We start from the raw sequence: 16,775 nt of genomic DNA, 5'->3' as shown, positions 1-16,775 counted from the left end.
TAGACTTAGACATAGTTGTACAGGGGTCTTACACAGCCATTTTGCTTATTGGTGGTTACAAATGACAATAGAGAAGTTTAATGTCATTTCATTTCACTGCGTACAGTTGTGGCTGTAGTAGCTTTTTATTGGCCTTCTGTTATTACTTTACAAAAAAGTTACATATTTTTATTGTAAGGGTTGAGTGGATTTGTTAAACAGATGCCTGACTAGTCACCAGTCACCTTTTATTATGAACAGTAATTGCGTGCATCCTTGTATCCTCATTATTAGTTAGGACAAGTGAAGAATAAAATGAAAAAACAGTAACATGTAAACATACTTTTTCTATTTCAGTATTCGCAGATTGTAGAGTGATATATTGCGTATATTCATATATGCAATGTTTAAATTAAAGAGGTGTTTTTATTTATTTATTTATTTGATGGCGCACGGCACCGCATTGCACGTCATTTGCGTGGAGCGTGCGCGGACTTGTACCAAGTTCCTGGAACCATGTTGCGCGGGCGACGCACGGGGCGGCGCCGTTCCCTTGTTCGCCATAGTTGCGCTGGAGCTGGGAGCATCGAACGTACTTAACAGTACTGCAAAGGCACCTGAAAACACTACTACACACATTATAAAGGTAAGTCTTCTCGGTTTCAAGGCCAACTAGTGACACAATTTCTAGAATATTCCTAACCTGCCAACATCGCTGGAACCTTTTTCATTTCACTGCTTTTCTCCAACTGATAACTTGTCAGGCTAATGTTAGCCGCAGGCTCTGGTTAGCTTGGATGAATTGTTCCAAGAGAATCAGCTAGGCACTTGTCTCCCTCCTCAGTCCCACCCTGCATGAGACGTTCGTCGCAAACAAAAGTTGACCCCCCATTGTTTAGTTTAAGCCAATTTAATCTCTGGTAAGTTAAGTTTTTGCACCTAGCGGCGTTCTGTCAAAATTAGTATGTTAGCCGGTTCTCTGAAAAGATGCCAGTCTACAGTGGAGCCGTTAGCAAGCTACCACAGTCACTAGTTACATCTAAGTTACTGTTACATGGCTCTGATAGCAGTGGTGAGCCTCTGGACACCCATCTTGACACACTTGTGGTGAAAATTATATAAGTCAGCAGCATTTGATAAACGGCATTATTACAGCTTGCCTTGTTCCTACATTGTTTAATTAATTCGCTTACAGTCGTTTATTTTTAATATCGATGTGCCGAAAATTAGGCAAATATGGAAAACGCAGGTATTTACTTTGTTTACTTCTTTTCTGTATAATTACATATTGTATAACATTTATTCTTTGTAGCCATCAATCCAGCAGCAGAAAGACACAAAGATAGTGTATAGATAGTGTCGTTGCCCCGCCGTTTGTCATTGTTCCATACTATAAGAGATTTACTTAGAAGAAGCCCAGGCCACACAAGAGGTAAACTTCAGTGATGCAGTCAGACTTCAGACTCCTGTATACTTCCTTTGTGTATGAGAACTTGGGAGTTTTTAGTTTCCTGTCTTGTTCTGTCAGTGCTTTGTCTAAAGGCTTCTTCTAGCTGGGTGGGGTGTCCCTGTCAATTTGGATTTCAGTGCTATCCTAAAATTTCATAATGTTGATGTTTTGCATTACAGCACTGGATTAGAGCCTTTATGTTGCTTTTGGTCAACTCCTTAATCCTTTTCCTGCTGAACCCTTTTGAACTATAGAAACAGAGCACATATGGTCAAAACCTGTTTAAGGTTATATGACAAAGAAAACATGGCAAATCACGAACATTTCTCATGAAGGCCAGCTTTCTGCTTCTGCAGCCATGCACATGAACCCTTTCCACCTAAAGAGAAGGGAAGATGAACCTCTAGATTTTTCACCACAGTGACAGCGAGCTTAATGCCAGGAGTTACATAATGCGTTCAGTCTGAAGCCCCCTCCCCCCACTAGCACCTCTCCTATCAGTACAAAAAGCCTTGATCCAAATTTTGTCTCTTGAGAATATCAAATTTAGTTATGCAAAACAGGCGAATGTATTTTTGAGATCAAAGGAATGTTCAATAGAAGGAGCCTGGATTCCTCTGTTGCCCTGTCTTGTTTCATGACCCATCCTCTACTGTCTCTTCAGTCATTTCCATAAATCCTGAGTGATTTTTGAAGTCGCGTTCTTATTATCCAAAGGTACAAGGGAGCTTGACTCTACCAAACTGTATTAAAATGTTCATCAGAAAATGTGTCCTAGATTGTTGTAGCAATGGTGAAAAAAAATTCAAAAAATTGAGCATAACAAATATTTTACTGATGCTTTTTGAGTCTTGAATTAGTTGCTTGTTCCTGGTTCCTCCTCTGTGCATAGTGAGTGGTGGAATAGGAAGGAAGACCACTGAAAAGCATTTTGGACCCTGCTCAGGCTTGTTTCTGACTACAGTCTACTCCTTTGCTGCTAGCAGACATTCCTCTGTTAGTTTGGGCAGGTCAGAGGAGAGACCTGTGAAGAGGTCTGCTAAGGGATTCTCTCTTCAAACCAGAAGGAGGAATCTGTACAGTGATAATCACAACAGCCTTTACAGATGTTGACAAGATTATTGTGTGCATTAGTTATCGCAGCTCAGGACAGAGAAATACTTCACAGCTGCCACCTCATGGCACCTCATATGTGCAATATACAGTTGGTTGTCATGTCCCAAAACTTTCTTGGTCACTTCCGCAGTGCACTTGGCACTGTTGTTGAGGGCCGTTGCTGAAAGCATTTAAATCCCTCGGTGGTTGCTGTCATCGTATAATGTAAACAGTATTGCGGCAGTATTAAAGAATAATTAGTGGCTTGGAATTGTTTGGAGCATATGAAGATAAAATTAACTCAGTTGTGTTTTGTTATAGGTGAATGTATGTCTGCAATTGACAACTATTTTTTTGATAATGCAGTTAACCATTTCAGAAAGTAGTAAAAAGAAAAAACAAATAAAAAAAACCTAGCAGTTATTTTCACTGTCAAAATCTGGACCAATTCATTAATTATATTCTTTAGAAAATAGCTAAAAAGGCCCTGTGTAATTTCATCACGTGTTGTTTTATCCAACCTTTAGTCCAAAACACAAGATATTAAGTATTCGTTTACATCAAGCAAGGAAAATTAGCAAATCATCACAGTTTATTTGGCATTTTTGCTTAAAAAAGAACTTAAATGGCTGATTAATTTTCTGTTGATTGATTAATCGGCTAATGGTTTCAGCTCCAGCTGAATCTAATGTGTTTGCTCTGTGCAAATGGTTCCATTTTCAGACTCATTGCAAATGTCCAGTGAGAGCTTACATCCTTAATTTACTGTGCTGAGTTTCCCAGTAATGTGGAAAACTCAGCACATATTACTAGTGACGTACACAGAGCAACCCATTAGGTATCAGAATGCAAAATGTTGCTAGAATTATTTATTTACAATGTTAAAATTGCTGCACTTTTACTGATTTAAGATAAACCGCTAACACAAAGGTGGTGTAGGGTAATGTAACTTTAATTCTACGGATGCAAACCAGAACAATTCACATATCTACGGTGCATTGCTTTGAATCTTGAGGGACCTGGGCCTGTTGCGCTTAGTGGGAGGGCCTTAATGTGAATGTCAGGTCTTTTGGCATAAACAAAGCTCTTCCTGCTTTTGTTACTTGTTATGTTTCAGCAGAGGGATTTTTCCAACATTAATCCCGCAAGATGATGACCCTGCTATAGTGAAATTCAGAATGAACAAACAGGCAAAACAAAACTTAGACTCATTGACATAATGTTTATTTATCCCTTTCATTTGCCTCAGAGAGTTTATTTCCTGATATGAATTGAATGCGTTCCTAGTGTTTCATGTGTGCCAAACAACAGAAACAGAAATAAATTGCACTACATTAGTTTGCGGAGTGTGCTGGATACTGTTGTGAGCTTTCTGCATGGTAGACGGTCAAGTGGTGAGAGACCTGATGGTTTGGTTAATTTTTTTTCCACAACACCCCTACAGTCTTTTCCTCTCATACCACAGGAACACGGTCCCTTTTTTTATGGCCCAACTACTGTCTGGGGCCGTGAATGTCCATACCACCTCAGGGGCTTTCTGTCATGTGTTTTACAACGCCTTATTCATAACTCTAATAGTGGTGATGATGTTATTTCAGAGAAATGTGCTCAGATGATGTCACTCAGCAGCCAGTCTTAGGTCATCAGTGACATAAAGACAAAATCTGCTGCTTACCAACACGTAGGTAGGGGTATCTATCGCAGTACATATATATATATATATCACAACTCAGGAATTATTTTGTAATTGCAGTTAAAGCTACTTCATCACTTTTGAATATTTTCTTCTTTTATTTCAAACTTCCATACAATCAAAATTTCGCACGATCGTGCAAGAATCCAGCCCTGACTTGCTACATGGCCTGTCCTCAATATGTAGCAGAGACACTAAGGATAGCTCCCTTGGTGCAGACGGTATTGTCAAATCTCTGCTAGTGGATATATTTCTGCCTTTGCACGTTATATACCACCATATCACCCAACCCTACCGGTAGCCTACACACTTGCTATCGGCATGCCTCACTTGAATTGTCGCAGTCATCTCTTTGTCCCGTGATTTACAACCCCTTCTCTGGAGGCAAGTGTCTACGAGGAATACGGAAAGAATTCTCTGTGGAGTGTGTGTTTGGTTTGCTTTCACATTTCTTTCTTAATTTATTTTGATGTCCTGTTAATGCCCACTACTTTTCCTTCCGTTACACCCACTCATTCTCCAGACATGGCTGAGGATGAGGTGACTCCAGAGCAGCTAGCAGCCATCGCCGCTGAAAATGAGGAGCCAGAGCCGGTGAACTACAAGCCACCAGCCCAAAAGACGGTGAAGGAGATCCATGACCTGGATAAGGATGATGAGAGTCTACGGAAATATAAGGAAGCCCTGCTTGGCCCTGGGGTCTCTGAGGCCGGTAATGCAGTAATGAGTAATAGACGAATAAATCCTAGATCCATAATTTTGTCAGACATGATCTCTGCTTTACTAATGAGTTTGAAAGGATGCTACGTGTTTGGCTAATAGGTTGGACTTTTTAGTATCATATGCATTTAAAGTGTAATCTAAATCAGGGAAGGGCTGAACAGTTTGAGAGAAAAAAAAAATCATTTTTTCTCACCAATGGTGTGATTAGAATTTTTTAACATTTTCTGTAAACTGAATTAGCTGACCTGTATTTGGGGTTGATATATAATTAAATGTGGTTGGTTGATAAGTATAATCAGGAATTTATCTTGTTTCTACGTGATTATGATCACATAAAATAATGCCTTACGTTTTTTTTTGTCTCAGACAATTTCAGAAAATTACATTCCTCAATAAGCTAATCAAGGGTTTTTCTTTTCTAGAAATTTGATCAATGTAGCTCACATTCTTTAACTTAATAGTCTTACACTTGACATTGCTCAATAATATTGAAAATTAATCACAGTGTGTTTTATTCACTGATCACAGCTAATTGACCTGTGATATTGACAAACGTCTGTGACGTCACATCTGACCATGTTTTTATAAAGACTGATGACTCCTAATTAAGTTGAGACAACATTACATCAATGCTGCTGTAGATTACAGCTCCAAAGTCTGAAACAGACCGTTAGCTTAACAGACTAGCACAATGTCTAAACAGTGCATGCAGTGAAAGCAGCATGTTAGCAGAGCAAGCTGTAAATGAAGGAGCTTCACAGCCCTGAATGTTGAAAGCTCCCACTCAGAGCTGTAAGGTAATAAGCTTAGAACAGTGACTGTGAGAATCCAACAGCTCTGTCCACCAGTCATCATATCAGAGGTTTTTTCAGCTTAGGTTTAAGTTGACTCAGCTAAGAGACAATATTAGTCGCCTTTCCAGATGTCCACATCCTGGAGCTAAAATCAGACTTCCAGGGGGAGTTGTGTATATTCGGTATGCATGCATTCATGACAGCCTGTGACCTAGTATTTTTCAGTATGTTGGACGGCTCATAAATCAGTATGCTGTCTCTCAGTGAAGAGAAAAGGCTGCTTCAGTTGGACTGAGAAGAAACTTAAGTCTAATTAATGCAGAGGCTGTCCCAACTACAGAAGAGCTGTCCTGATTTCAGCTCCTCTGAGCCCAGCTGCTTGTTACAGGACGTGCATCATGTGTAGACCTCTTGTAAATGTTTGGATTCAGGTTTAACGTGTCTACATCCGCCTACACCAGTGCTGTCACAACAAATACCTGTAAATTAATTGCACACAAACACAGTTCAGTTTCTCACATGCATTAATGAATGTATGATTGCTCTTGTAATAGGAACATAAACCTACATGATATACAGAAAGTAATGGGTTATAGTGAATGGTAGTGAATATGCTGTAAGCTAAAGTAAGCAGCTGTAAACACCTCACCTCCCTCACTCAGTGTTTGAAAATGCTTGGTTTATCTTTATTGAACCATGTGTTTCTTTTATCCTGTCTCAGATCCCTCTGTTCCCAATGTCCAAGTGACCAAGATGACTCTGATCTGTGAGGGTGCCCCAAACCCCCTGGTCCTGGACTTGCAAGGTGAGTCCCAGTTTGGGCCGGTTTATGAAACAGAACTAGATATTACTTGTGTATTAACCTTTTGTGAAAACAGTGTTACTCATCATATAAATGTTCGATTTTGACAGACTGTGGAGCCTGTGCATCAAATTGAAAGAGGTCATAAGAAGGTCTTGTTGATCCAAACATTAATAGAAGAAGTGATAATCCAGTTTGTTGCTCCCTGACATTCTTCACACATATCACAAAACAGAAATATTTTCTCCATATTTTTCACCCACTAACTGTATCCCACTGACAGCTGCGCCGACTGCACTTATTTTTATTTTCATCCAACGGTACATACATCTGTGAAGGTTTGAATCTGTGCTGAGCATGCTGTAAATGTAAATGGATTCACTGATTGTCTACAGCAGTAGAGAGTGGGACTAGATTATTTTCTTCTGTTTGGCTGCAGAAATGTACTTACAATATTCCCAGTGACCATTTAGAAGTTAAGACATCTGTCTCTGTTGCTACTTGCGCCCCAGCCGGCCTAGATTTAAATCCATTCAGAACATTCTGTCCTGTGGTCTACCTTTCTCCTACTTACTCAGCTAAAAATAGTGACGGTACACCTTGTAAATAAAATCAGAGCTCAGAGTTAGACTGATTATGCTTTTTTTGAAAGTCCCTGTCAGTAAATTTAGGTTAAATTCACAGATAGACAGCATAGTGATGCTAATATTCAACTCTCTTAGTCAGTCAACCATTTTTATGTCCAGTACTATATATTTAAATGAGTTCTTGTTATCGTAGAAAATATCTTGAAAAAATATTTATATCATCATGTATATGAATTCAGCCTGTGTAGCAGTTCTTCTTGTGCTGGATGGTAGGTGATTTGCATTTCAGTGACACGCCTCAGATGAACCACGGGTACGAAAAGTCAGAAATATTTTAGTAGGTTTTATAGCACAATGATGTTTGCATCTTCGCTTACCTTCAGGGCCGTGTAGATCTGGTAAGTTAGGTCGTGCTATGTGACTGTGATGTTTGTGAGAAAGAGCGCTGCAGAGGTGGAAAGGGAGATTAAAAATACCAGAAAGGTTAGACACCTCTCTTCAAAGTAGAAGCGACCTGCTGGTTCTCTTTCTGCCCTTTGGACACCCACTCTTTCTTATGTTCTATATTTCAGCCAAGTCCATAAGTCAGCTACAGTACATAATTCATATTTAAGCATTTGTAAAATTAGAAAGCATCAATGTCTAATGCTGGTACTAATTAAGAGTCCTTGTTTGTAGTCTGAATAAATACTGCACACATGTCCTTGTTGTGAATCTGCTGTTTGTTTTCATGGTCCAGTACTGAAAATGTACCTAGACAGTTCGTGGGCCATCAAAATAAATTTGTATCTCTGGAGTAGGAGAGCTGGAACTAGGTTTGCCGCCGCTGAAATACAGATAAGGTATATGAATATTTTAGTGTTTCTGGGCTTCTGGGGAAGTTTCTGTGGCTGAAAGTGGCCATTTGGCCCTTAAAGTTTCAGTACTAATAAAAAACTGTAAAGTAGCAACACCCAGCCGTGCATGTAGTTAAGATATAATCCCAGTTCTGTTCAGGTCATGGTCATAGTTTGGAGTATATTTTTATATGAAACATGTTTAACATGAACTATACACGATTGTATATGTTTTGTCCACCCCTGTTATATGTATGAGGGGGACAAAATATAAAGTTTTGCTCTGTATATTTAAGTTCAGTTTAATACCAACTGTAACTATAGTTGTCATATCATGAACACCATCAACAAAAACTGAACAACACAAGCTTAGGTAGGAGTAATTCTTTTCTAATGTTTTTGCTTTGGATTACATTTGACTGCACACAGTGCACCTGTCATCCAAATCAGAGAAAACTGGCTCTATGTAAAAAACAGATATCTCACCCCATTTGCAGAAATAAACTTCCTGACAATGAGATACATGTAAGTGCAGCAAAATCCTGCTAAGAATGAGTCAGTGAGTTAGATCACTGCCAGTAAAGGAATCAGTGCAGCTTGTGTGTGTCAGACCTGTGTGACATTGAATTATTATGGCTTTGAAGCTCAGGCCCTAGTGTAAGAGAAGGATCCCCCAGGAGGAGAAGAACAAATCGCTCAGTGGGAACATGCTGGAAGCTAATGCGCAAATGAGCAGGCTGTTTTTAGTGGCCTGGGAACTACAGGACAGTGACCGTCAACATTGTGGTCAGCACCCAGGGGGCTGGAGGCCATGTTGCAGGTCGTGGAATACAACACAAAGTCTCAGTATAAAAACTCAAATGTAAACACACAAACATAATGTACATAGTTTTAGACTAAGTGTGACTAATTATCTTCCATGTACATCATGAATTTGCATCCTAATCTGCTTAGAAATCCAGAATTTGCTTGTAATCCAGGGATAACTGTTGGTACACTGCAAGTAGCTAATTCAGCAATGTGAACAAGTATAGCTCTCCATAATTCACTGGCTCCTGAAGACTGTGATAAGTACATGAGATAGAAATGGATTTCAAGTCCATGCAGGTTTAGTTTCTTGGTCTGTTTGATCCTTTGTGTAAGTGTGTGCAGGTGAGCAGGTACTCATGCTGTAATTAAAAGGGCACACTAGTGCTTTGGGAAATACGTGTGTTTGATGAGAAATGGATTCTGTGGTTTGTCAGGGTTGAGTTCATCTTTCACATCAAAATCTTAAGAAGAAATGATAGCGTACAGTACGTTATCATTATAGAAGAAATTCAGAAGAAATGGACTCAATAACAGCCATCTGGTAAAACCCTGTGGGTTTTGTGAAGTATTTAACTTTTAATACTACCAATTTACAGTTGTAACGATACCAGAATTTTAAACTTGCTACACAATGTTGTATTTTGAATAGCTTTGGTATGTTTGATACTATCAGATGCAGATATCGTATTGTTTTAAACGTGGTATCAAAAAAGTGTCAATACTTTTGACAACCTTACTGCAAATACTTGAATCATAATGTCTCTTGACTCAAGAAAAAAATGCAAACCTCAATACATTACAAAACTGCAAGTTTAACTAAACAGACTCTAATACATTCAAGAAGGGGCCAGTTCAGTTCAGTTCAGTTCAGTTCATTTATAGCACCAAATCACAACAAAAGTTAGGACACTTTCCAGACAGAGCAGTTCTAGACCAAACTCTTCAACTTGGGGGCAGCCGTGACCTAGAGGTTGGAGAAGCGGCTTGTGATCGGAAGGTCACTGGTTCCATTCCCTCACCAGACGGGCAGGAAAAATCTGGTGGAATGATAATGTCCCCACCCCCCATTAGCTGGCTGATGTGACTTTGAGGAAGGGACTTAACCCCCTTGATGCAGCCCACTGCCTGTTGCATGTGTGTGTGTTTCAATCAGTGGTGGGTTAAATGCAGAGAAGTAATTTCCCAGCTTGGGATTAATAAAGTAACTTAAAGTAAATTAGGCTTTAATACAGAGGAACTTGACCCCCCACGAGCGAGCACTTCATCCTCACATCTTTAATGAGTACCTGGGATTGGGAATGTGCTTCACACTTTAAGATGTAAAGAGCATTTAGGAAGGGTTTTCTCCACAAATATAAAACATTGACTTGGTACTGTTTGGTTTGGTAATTAATTGTCCTCATTGTCATGATCAACATCACTTTGATGAACAAAATATTGAAGTCTTTGCTTTGTGTCCCTCTTGGTTTGTAACAGGAGACCTGGAAGCCTTTAAGAAGCAGGCCTTTGTTCTGAAGGAGGGGGTTGAATACAAAATAAAGATCAGCTTTAAGGTGAGAGTGCTGTAGCTACAGCTCTATACAACATTATGACATGGAGGATGTTTTCAGATTTCTCATTTGGATAATTAATTGAAGTCAAAATCATTCTGTGTCTTTGCCAGTTAGACTCAACTTTATGAAAGGCCAACACACATTCAAGCTGTATTATGTCTGTGTCACACTTAGAGCTGCTGAGTCTGGCTGTATAAAAATGGCTTTAATTCCCAATGCCACACTTGTGTCAAACCCCTGGAATTTAAGTCGAAAGTCTTCACTTTGCTCACACCTTGAGTGCTTCGTTTCAAATTCAGTGTGGCGGTGTACAAAGGCCAAATGCCAAAAACGTATACTTGTCCCAATATATGGACCTAACTATATATCTTTTTCTATATTTTTGTGGGCATGCACAAAGTGAGCTGTGTGTGTCAGAACAACCAGCAAAGAGACTGAACATTTATTTCAACACAATATAACATCACACAACAACTTCTTTTTTTCAACTTTTTACCAATTTATCAATTTATTATCAACAGTATGTGTGATATATTGATTTACTCGCTGAACGCACCTGAGCCTGTCTTTGCTATCCCTGGAGTCGAAGTCCTGGTTTGCGACGCTGTAAATCACCCCAGTAAAGGTTGCTGTAGTCGTGAAACTGGCCTCTGTCTGCCTGGGAGCCTGTGATCGGTCCTGATCTGGTTTTGTTCACTGGGAGGTTGCTGAGCTCAGTTGCTTATTCCTGAAGAAAATCTCCTGCTGGCCATCCAAAGCTCTTGTGTTAAGAGTGTTAACGCCAACAACAACTTCCCAGTTAGCTGCACGGCTACAGACGTCTGTTTTATAGCAGTAAAAGTCTAAATCTACTTGCGCCCCAGTCCCAACATCCAGGCGCAGTTTCTGAGTGGAGTTTGAGGTTGTTGTTTTTTTTGTGTGTGTGTGTGTGTGTACATTCAGTTTCGTGTCACGGTAATGATTTTGTTATCATCCTGCTCCCAGAAGTATTTATCTGGAATGGGACAGTATGAGTAAAAGAGCAACACAATCATGACCTATTTTTCGATATCTCAATGAAAGAAACGGGTTAAATGCCAAAGTTTCAGGGACACTTTGTTGAAGCTCTTAACTTCTAAGAAGAAGCCTTTTTGGATGAGAGGTGAGACGTCTTCACTTTTAAACTAAAGTCCATTTGCCCCAACATCAGCTCTTCTGTGCAAGGTGACCTGGATGCCTGAGAATCTACACAGACAGTTTGTTACCCTTGTTATTAGCCAAGCAGAGCGAATCTGTGCTTGTCTTTAACAGTTTGTGTCTCCTCAGGTGAACAGGGAGATAGTTTCTGGCCTGAAGTATGTGCAGCAGACGTACAGGAAAGGAATGAGGAGTGAGTGAACATTTTCTGTTGCCATGTTTGAAACCATATCCACAAACACATCCTCTGCCTCTGAACGCTCACTTTTTAACCTCTGTTTCTAGCAACGTCTTGAATGTAGCCGAAGTCGCATAATTAAATGTAGTTTGTAATTTGAGCATGTGGGAATAACTTGTTATTATCAGTCTTAAAGTCCAATTGAAAGCTTTTTTCCTCTGACAGCATACAGATCTGCTTTGTCCTGTACATGTCCTGTGCTTTCTTTACACAGTAATGCATGCAATTGCCAAACCGTTTTTTTTCTTCTTTTTAGTAGGAGAAAAAAAAAATATTTTCAATGAATTGATGGTTTTTCACCACAGAAGGAAATTATTTTTTACATTTTAGCCGCACTTTTAAGCTTCTTAACCACTGATGACACATGAATTAAGTCATTGTTCTTGGCCTAACTGAAGAGAAGAATGGGGGGCAAAAATTATGATGGTTGCCTTAGTGGCCGAGGGGTTTAGTCCACTAAGCACACACTTGTTTCTTGTCGTTTCCATTAAATCATACCCTCCCCTCATTTAGTCTTGCTAACGTTCACTCTCAAAGAAAAAAAAAAAAAGTACAAAGGTTGAAAAATTCCTCTCTGACCATAATGTCCACTGTCATTTGTTGACAGTTGATAAGACAGACTACATGGTGGGCAGCTACGGGCCTCGTCCAGCTGAATATGACTTCCTGACCACTTTGGAGGAGGCTCCTAAAGGTCTTGTGGCCCGGGGCAACTACGTAATCAAATCCAAGTTTACTGACGACGACAAGCACGACCACCTGTCTTGGGAGTGGAACCTCAACATCAAGAAGGACTGGAAAGACTAAAAGAGGCCTTTGTGTTAGGGGGCGAAGGAATCAAAATCCCCAAGCCCTGTGCGTTCCTCACCACCCCCCCCCCAGCCCCCGTACCATGTCCACCATTTCTGCCTTCTTTGTTTTTACCTTGTCATGCATTTCATGCTCTCATGCCTTAGTTCCTCGCTGTCTTCGCACCTTGGCATCCTTCCCACCTCTCTGTCAGCAGCAGTAGCATCAGCAGTAGTAGCAGCCCACCCCCCATCCGTCCGTCCGTCCGTCCATCCATCCATCCATCACCTCCATCACCTTCATCACCTCCCTAACTGTCTTCAGCATTTCATCAATTGCACATGAACCACCTCTGTTCGGCAACCTGCCGTCTTCACTCGCCCCACCCCCCTCACCCCACCGAGCTGTGCCATGTAGCACCTTACTTCCTTACACCCAGCCCTCTACTTTAGTTTTGTCCCAGATTTTTGCTGCTTGAAGAGATTAACCCCGCCTCCACCACCACCTCTCCAGAATTGTGTCTTCCTCTCTCAGTATGAAGTACAAGTGGGAAAGCAACTGTACAATCAACTTTTGTTTGCCTTTTTTATATAATTGTATCAATGGTTGTGTAATGTGACTGTATTCACATCACTGTTAATCAGCTGTTGTGTTTATACCAGGCCCCACCACATCCATCTGCCCCCCCACCCCCACCCTATGTCTGCTCTTGCTACAGCATTCCTTTGCTTGTCTACATACTTGCTGTATTTTGATATATTTACCAATACCTGCCTTGGAAAAACAACTCATTCAGATCTGCTAAACAGCGCCTCCCTCCCTTCCCTTAATGTATTCACCCATTCCCCCTCAGACGGGGACTGGGGCCAAAGTGAACAAGGGAGTAAAAAGTACAAGGGTAAGAAAAAAGCTGCCTTATGTATCGACTTATGTCTACTCTATTATATCCAGTTAATGTCTATTTTACATGCCTTGTGTGTACGAGCTGTGCTTGCTGTCAGGTAGCCTGTATATCAGGGGCTCATTACTACTTACCATCTGTAGCCCTGTTGTAGTAGAGGCTGTTTATACAGGTTGCTCAGATTCAGCTCAGCACATGCTTGCTGCCCTCATAATAAACCTACTTGTAATTGGAGGTGACTGAATGTTAAGAATTGGAGAAAAGATACCAAACCCAGTGAAAATCAGTATTGATAAATCTCCACACTCTTGTTTAGCCATGAGGCCTTAGCACGAACTATGATCACATGGAGACGAACAAAAAAAATTCTAATTTAGCCTTTTTCTGTCTGTATATGTTGTTCCCCTCTTTGCCTTAATGTACATCATTTCCCCCTACAAAGCCCCTGCCCCCCCTCGCTCGTTCAGATTGCTTCATAACTCTTAGCCTGCAGTCAGAAGATCCCCGGTGTGGAGGAGGATTACCAGAGAAAGCACAGGAGGAGGCTGAGCCAGGCACCGCCTGCTGCTGCCGGAGACCTCGGCGGTGTCTCGTCTCACCCACAGACGGACGCTGGTGGTTCAAAGAAAGAGGAAACTGACCCAGTGAGCCTCTTGGAGAGAAAGCAGTGAAACGAAAGGTTAAATGACACTACCATAGAAACACACTCAGTATTATATGAGAGAGGAGGAGGGTTTGAAAACACAACTGACCAATAATACTAAATTAATATTCTACTTGTACTGTACCAGAACATATGGATGTAAAACTTTTTGGTTTTTTCTTCTAATAATGATAGTCTTGTTCCATACATTCCTTCACATTGTACAGTTTCTATGAAAACGCTGGCATGCTGGTGGGGTTGTATATTATATCATCATTTGTGATTGCTCTTCTCGGTCAATAAAGGTTTTGCTCAACTTTGGCCTCTAACACTGTGGTGTTTTGCAGTTAGGTTGTTCTTGTGTGTGGACAAATTCTTGTGGTTTCAGCTGATTCATCATGAGGACTTCTCTGCCTGTGAAAACAGCTGCTTGATGTTTTCTAGATAAGCTTTATCAAGTCTGAGACAATGACTTGTGGTCTTTAAACTTAAATGTTACAACACAAGCTGCCTATTGGTTAGGGTATAGATGTGGACATTTATAAGACAGGGTCTCACGAAAAGACGCTATTCTGTTGCATCGTGGGAAATAGAGTTGCAGTTGAACATGTACAATGATCTATGCGCAAAGTCAGACACCTCGTCTGTTTCTTTCATTTCTGAAAGAATGAATTTTCTTTCGCTCACTAAATTCATTTTAAGAGGCAGAAGCTGTGAACGTTATTTGTGACATCACAAATAATTTGGAGGTCGATCCTGGTTCAGTGTTCAACATATATAAGTGTGCGTTATTCTGGAAATTATGCATATTGTTTTTTTTAAATTCTGGAAGTTTTAATGAGCGAGAAGGAATATCGGCCATTTCAAGGATTTTATTGTGGCAATTGTACTTTGTTTTCAGCAAAGACCATGTCAGACACACACCAGGGAGTTCTTAATACATGTGTGAAGGGCATCTTTATGGAATCATGTTTCTATTTCTAAACAGTTTTACATGGTGTATTGTTTATAAGTAGAGACATTTGGTACAGAAACACTCTTTAAGCCCTCTGGTTGAGCTTATAATATTGTACCGTTTATATTCTGTATGTACGCACGACCGATGACACTGTGATATGAAACTTAAATAGATGTTAAAATGTGTGGCTGTGGCTCAGGGTGTACAGCAGAACTAACAACACTGTGGTTAACAGATGCATTAACCACAGTGTTGTTCGTTCAGTCCCTGGTGCCTGAACAATACAGCTTCCTAATGCTGTTCTTAGTAGTTCAGAGTTTTAAAAATTTTGCAGCAGAATATGTTAAATTAGCTCCTTTTTAAGAACTGTAACTAAGATATGTACAGTGGGACACTTTACAGTTGGAACATAAACTTAGAGCTCTCTGGTGAACACACTGTGAAATGGCGACACATTTCCTCAATTACAAAACAAGTTTACTTATCAGCCTACATATTCACCATTATGGTATATTTGCGATGAGCTCATATCTGCAAATATAGTTAGTTGTACTATTTTCATCCAAAACATACATTCAATTGGAAAGAAATCAGATAATCTACAACACAGCCTTAATAATTTATGCCCATACTGTATTTTATACTTAACAGTGTACGTTTACCAAAGCAAAATAGAAATATCACTTAGAAATGAATATTGAAAGGCACAGCATCAAAATACAATTTGACATGCAGGTTTTTTTTTCTTTAAAACTGGAGTAAACATTGTAAGGTTGACCCATCTGGCCCGTCTGTTGAATAATAACAGCTGTCCATCACAGGGTGAATACTTAGCTTGCAGGTCATTGCGTTCAGAAGCATCCAGTCAAAATGGCAAAGTGAAATCACTACTGATTTACAGTACTAAAAATAGAGCATGCATTCTCCTAAGCCTCTTGAAAGATCTGTAGTTTGTAACAGTTTCTGTAAAAATCCCTCTGAACATGACCCACTCTTGACGTCCATCCTTTTCACAGCAGAGACCACGACTACACTTGTACATCGCCGTCAGGGCAGATGGCCCCTGTACATAAATATACATATTAAATATACATTCAGAGGAGCAGGGAGACATACTCATGCAAATTTGGTCCACCTTTACAGCAGTCAGCCAAAACGGAAAGCATCGACCCAAGACTCATCCTGAGAACATTCACAACTTGGGAGTTTTTCCCCAAAGGACATGCAAAACTGGGGCTGTTTTTGGCACATTTAAGTCTTTGTGTTTTGTTTTTGTTTTTTTGTCTTTTCCTAGAAACCATCCCTTACTTCTGACTGGCCTTGTTTATGTCTCCACCCCTTCAGAGCTCAAGAAAGCTATGTAAAACATTACTGTAAGCTTGCACTGTGCATGGCTTTAAGTCTCGTCGAATTTGTACAAAGTATCATAGAAGCAAAGCATGTTAAAATATTCCAGTTAAAAAAACAACAATTAAAAACTTAATATAAAAGTGGATGCGAACGGGAATGTCCCGTCAGTCCACAGGAGGTGCAGTTCAGCTTGTTATACAGTAGATCTGCCAAAACATAAAGGCCCAAACACAGGCTAATAACCCTGAAATATATATGTTTTTTCCAGTTACTGCTGAATGTGCTGTGCAGGTATCTGACACTGCCCTCTCCCTTCCTGGTTTGTGCCTTCTGAGTCAGGCATAAGAAGAATCTAATACTTTTTCACTCTATGTAGGCTTTTCTTCTTCTTTTTTTTC

General features: G+C 40.1%; 1 protein-coding gene across 1 annotated transcript; it reads left to right on the top strand.

Moving 5' to 3' along the window:
- The first annotated feature begins 467 nt into the window (after positions 1-467).
- On the top strand, positions 468-12,696 carry LOC124066253 (rho GDP-dissociation inhibitor 1-like). Its single transcript, XM_046402520.1, has 6 exons — positions 468-625; positions 4,741-4,929; positions 6,456-6,539; positions 10,246-10,322; positions 11,628-11,691; positions 12,344-12,696. Exons 2-6 carry the CDS (start codon positions 4,743-4,745, stop codon positions 12,541-12,543), a joined length of 612 nt encoding a protein of 203 aa, XP_046258476.1. The 5' UTR covers positions 468-625; positions 4,741-4,742; the 3' UTR covers positions 12,544-12,696.
- Positions 12,697-16,775: the final 4,079 nt, after the last annotated feature.

Source organism: Scatophagus argus, chromosome 2, assembly GCF_020382885.2.
Source record: "Scatophagus argus isolate fScaArg1 chromosome 2, fScaArg1.pri, whole genome shotgun sequence".
NCBI lineage: Eukaryota > Metazoa > Chordata > Actinopteri > Scatophagidae > Scatophagus > Scatophagus argus.
Note: the sequence above shows the minus strand (reverse complement) of the source record. Positions and strands in the feature narration are given on the sequence as shown.

Excerpts from the sequence above, each read along its gene's own strand:
- LOC124066253 (XM_046402520.1), top strand. The coding sequence starts at position 4,743 with ATGGCTGAGGATGAGGTGACTCCAGAGCAGCTAGCAGCCATCGCCGCT. Across the intron at positions 10,323-11,627 it reads AAATAAAGATCAGCTTTAAG|GTGAACAGGGAGATAGTTTC; the intron begins GTGAGAGTGCTG and ends GTGTCTCCTCAG. Across the intron at positions 11,692-12,343 it reads GTACAGGAAAGGAATGAGGA|TTGATAAGACAGACTACATG; the intron begins GTGAGTGAACAT and ends ATTTGTTGACAG.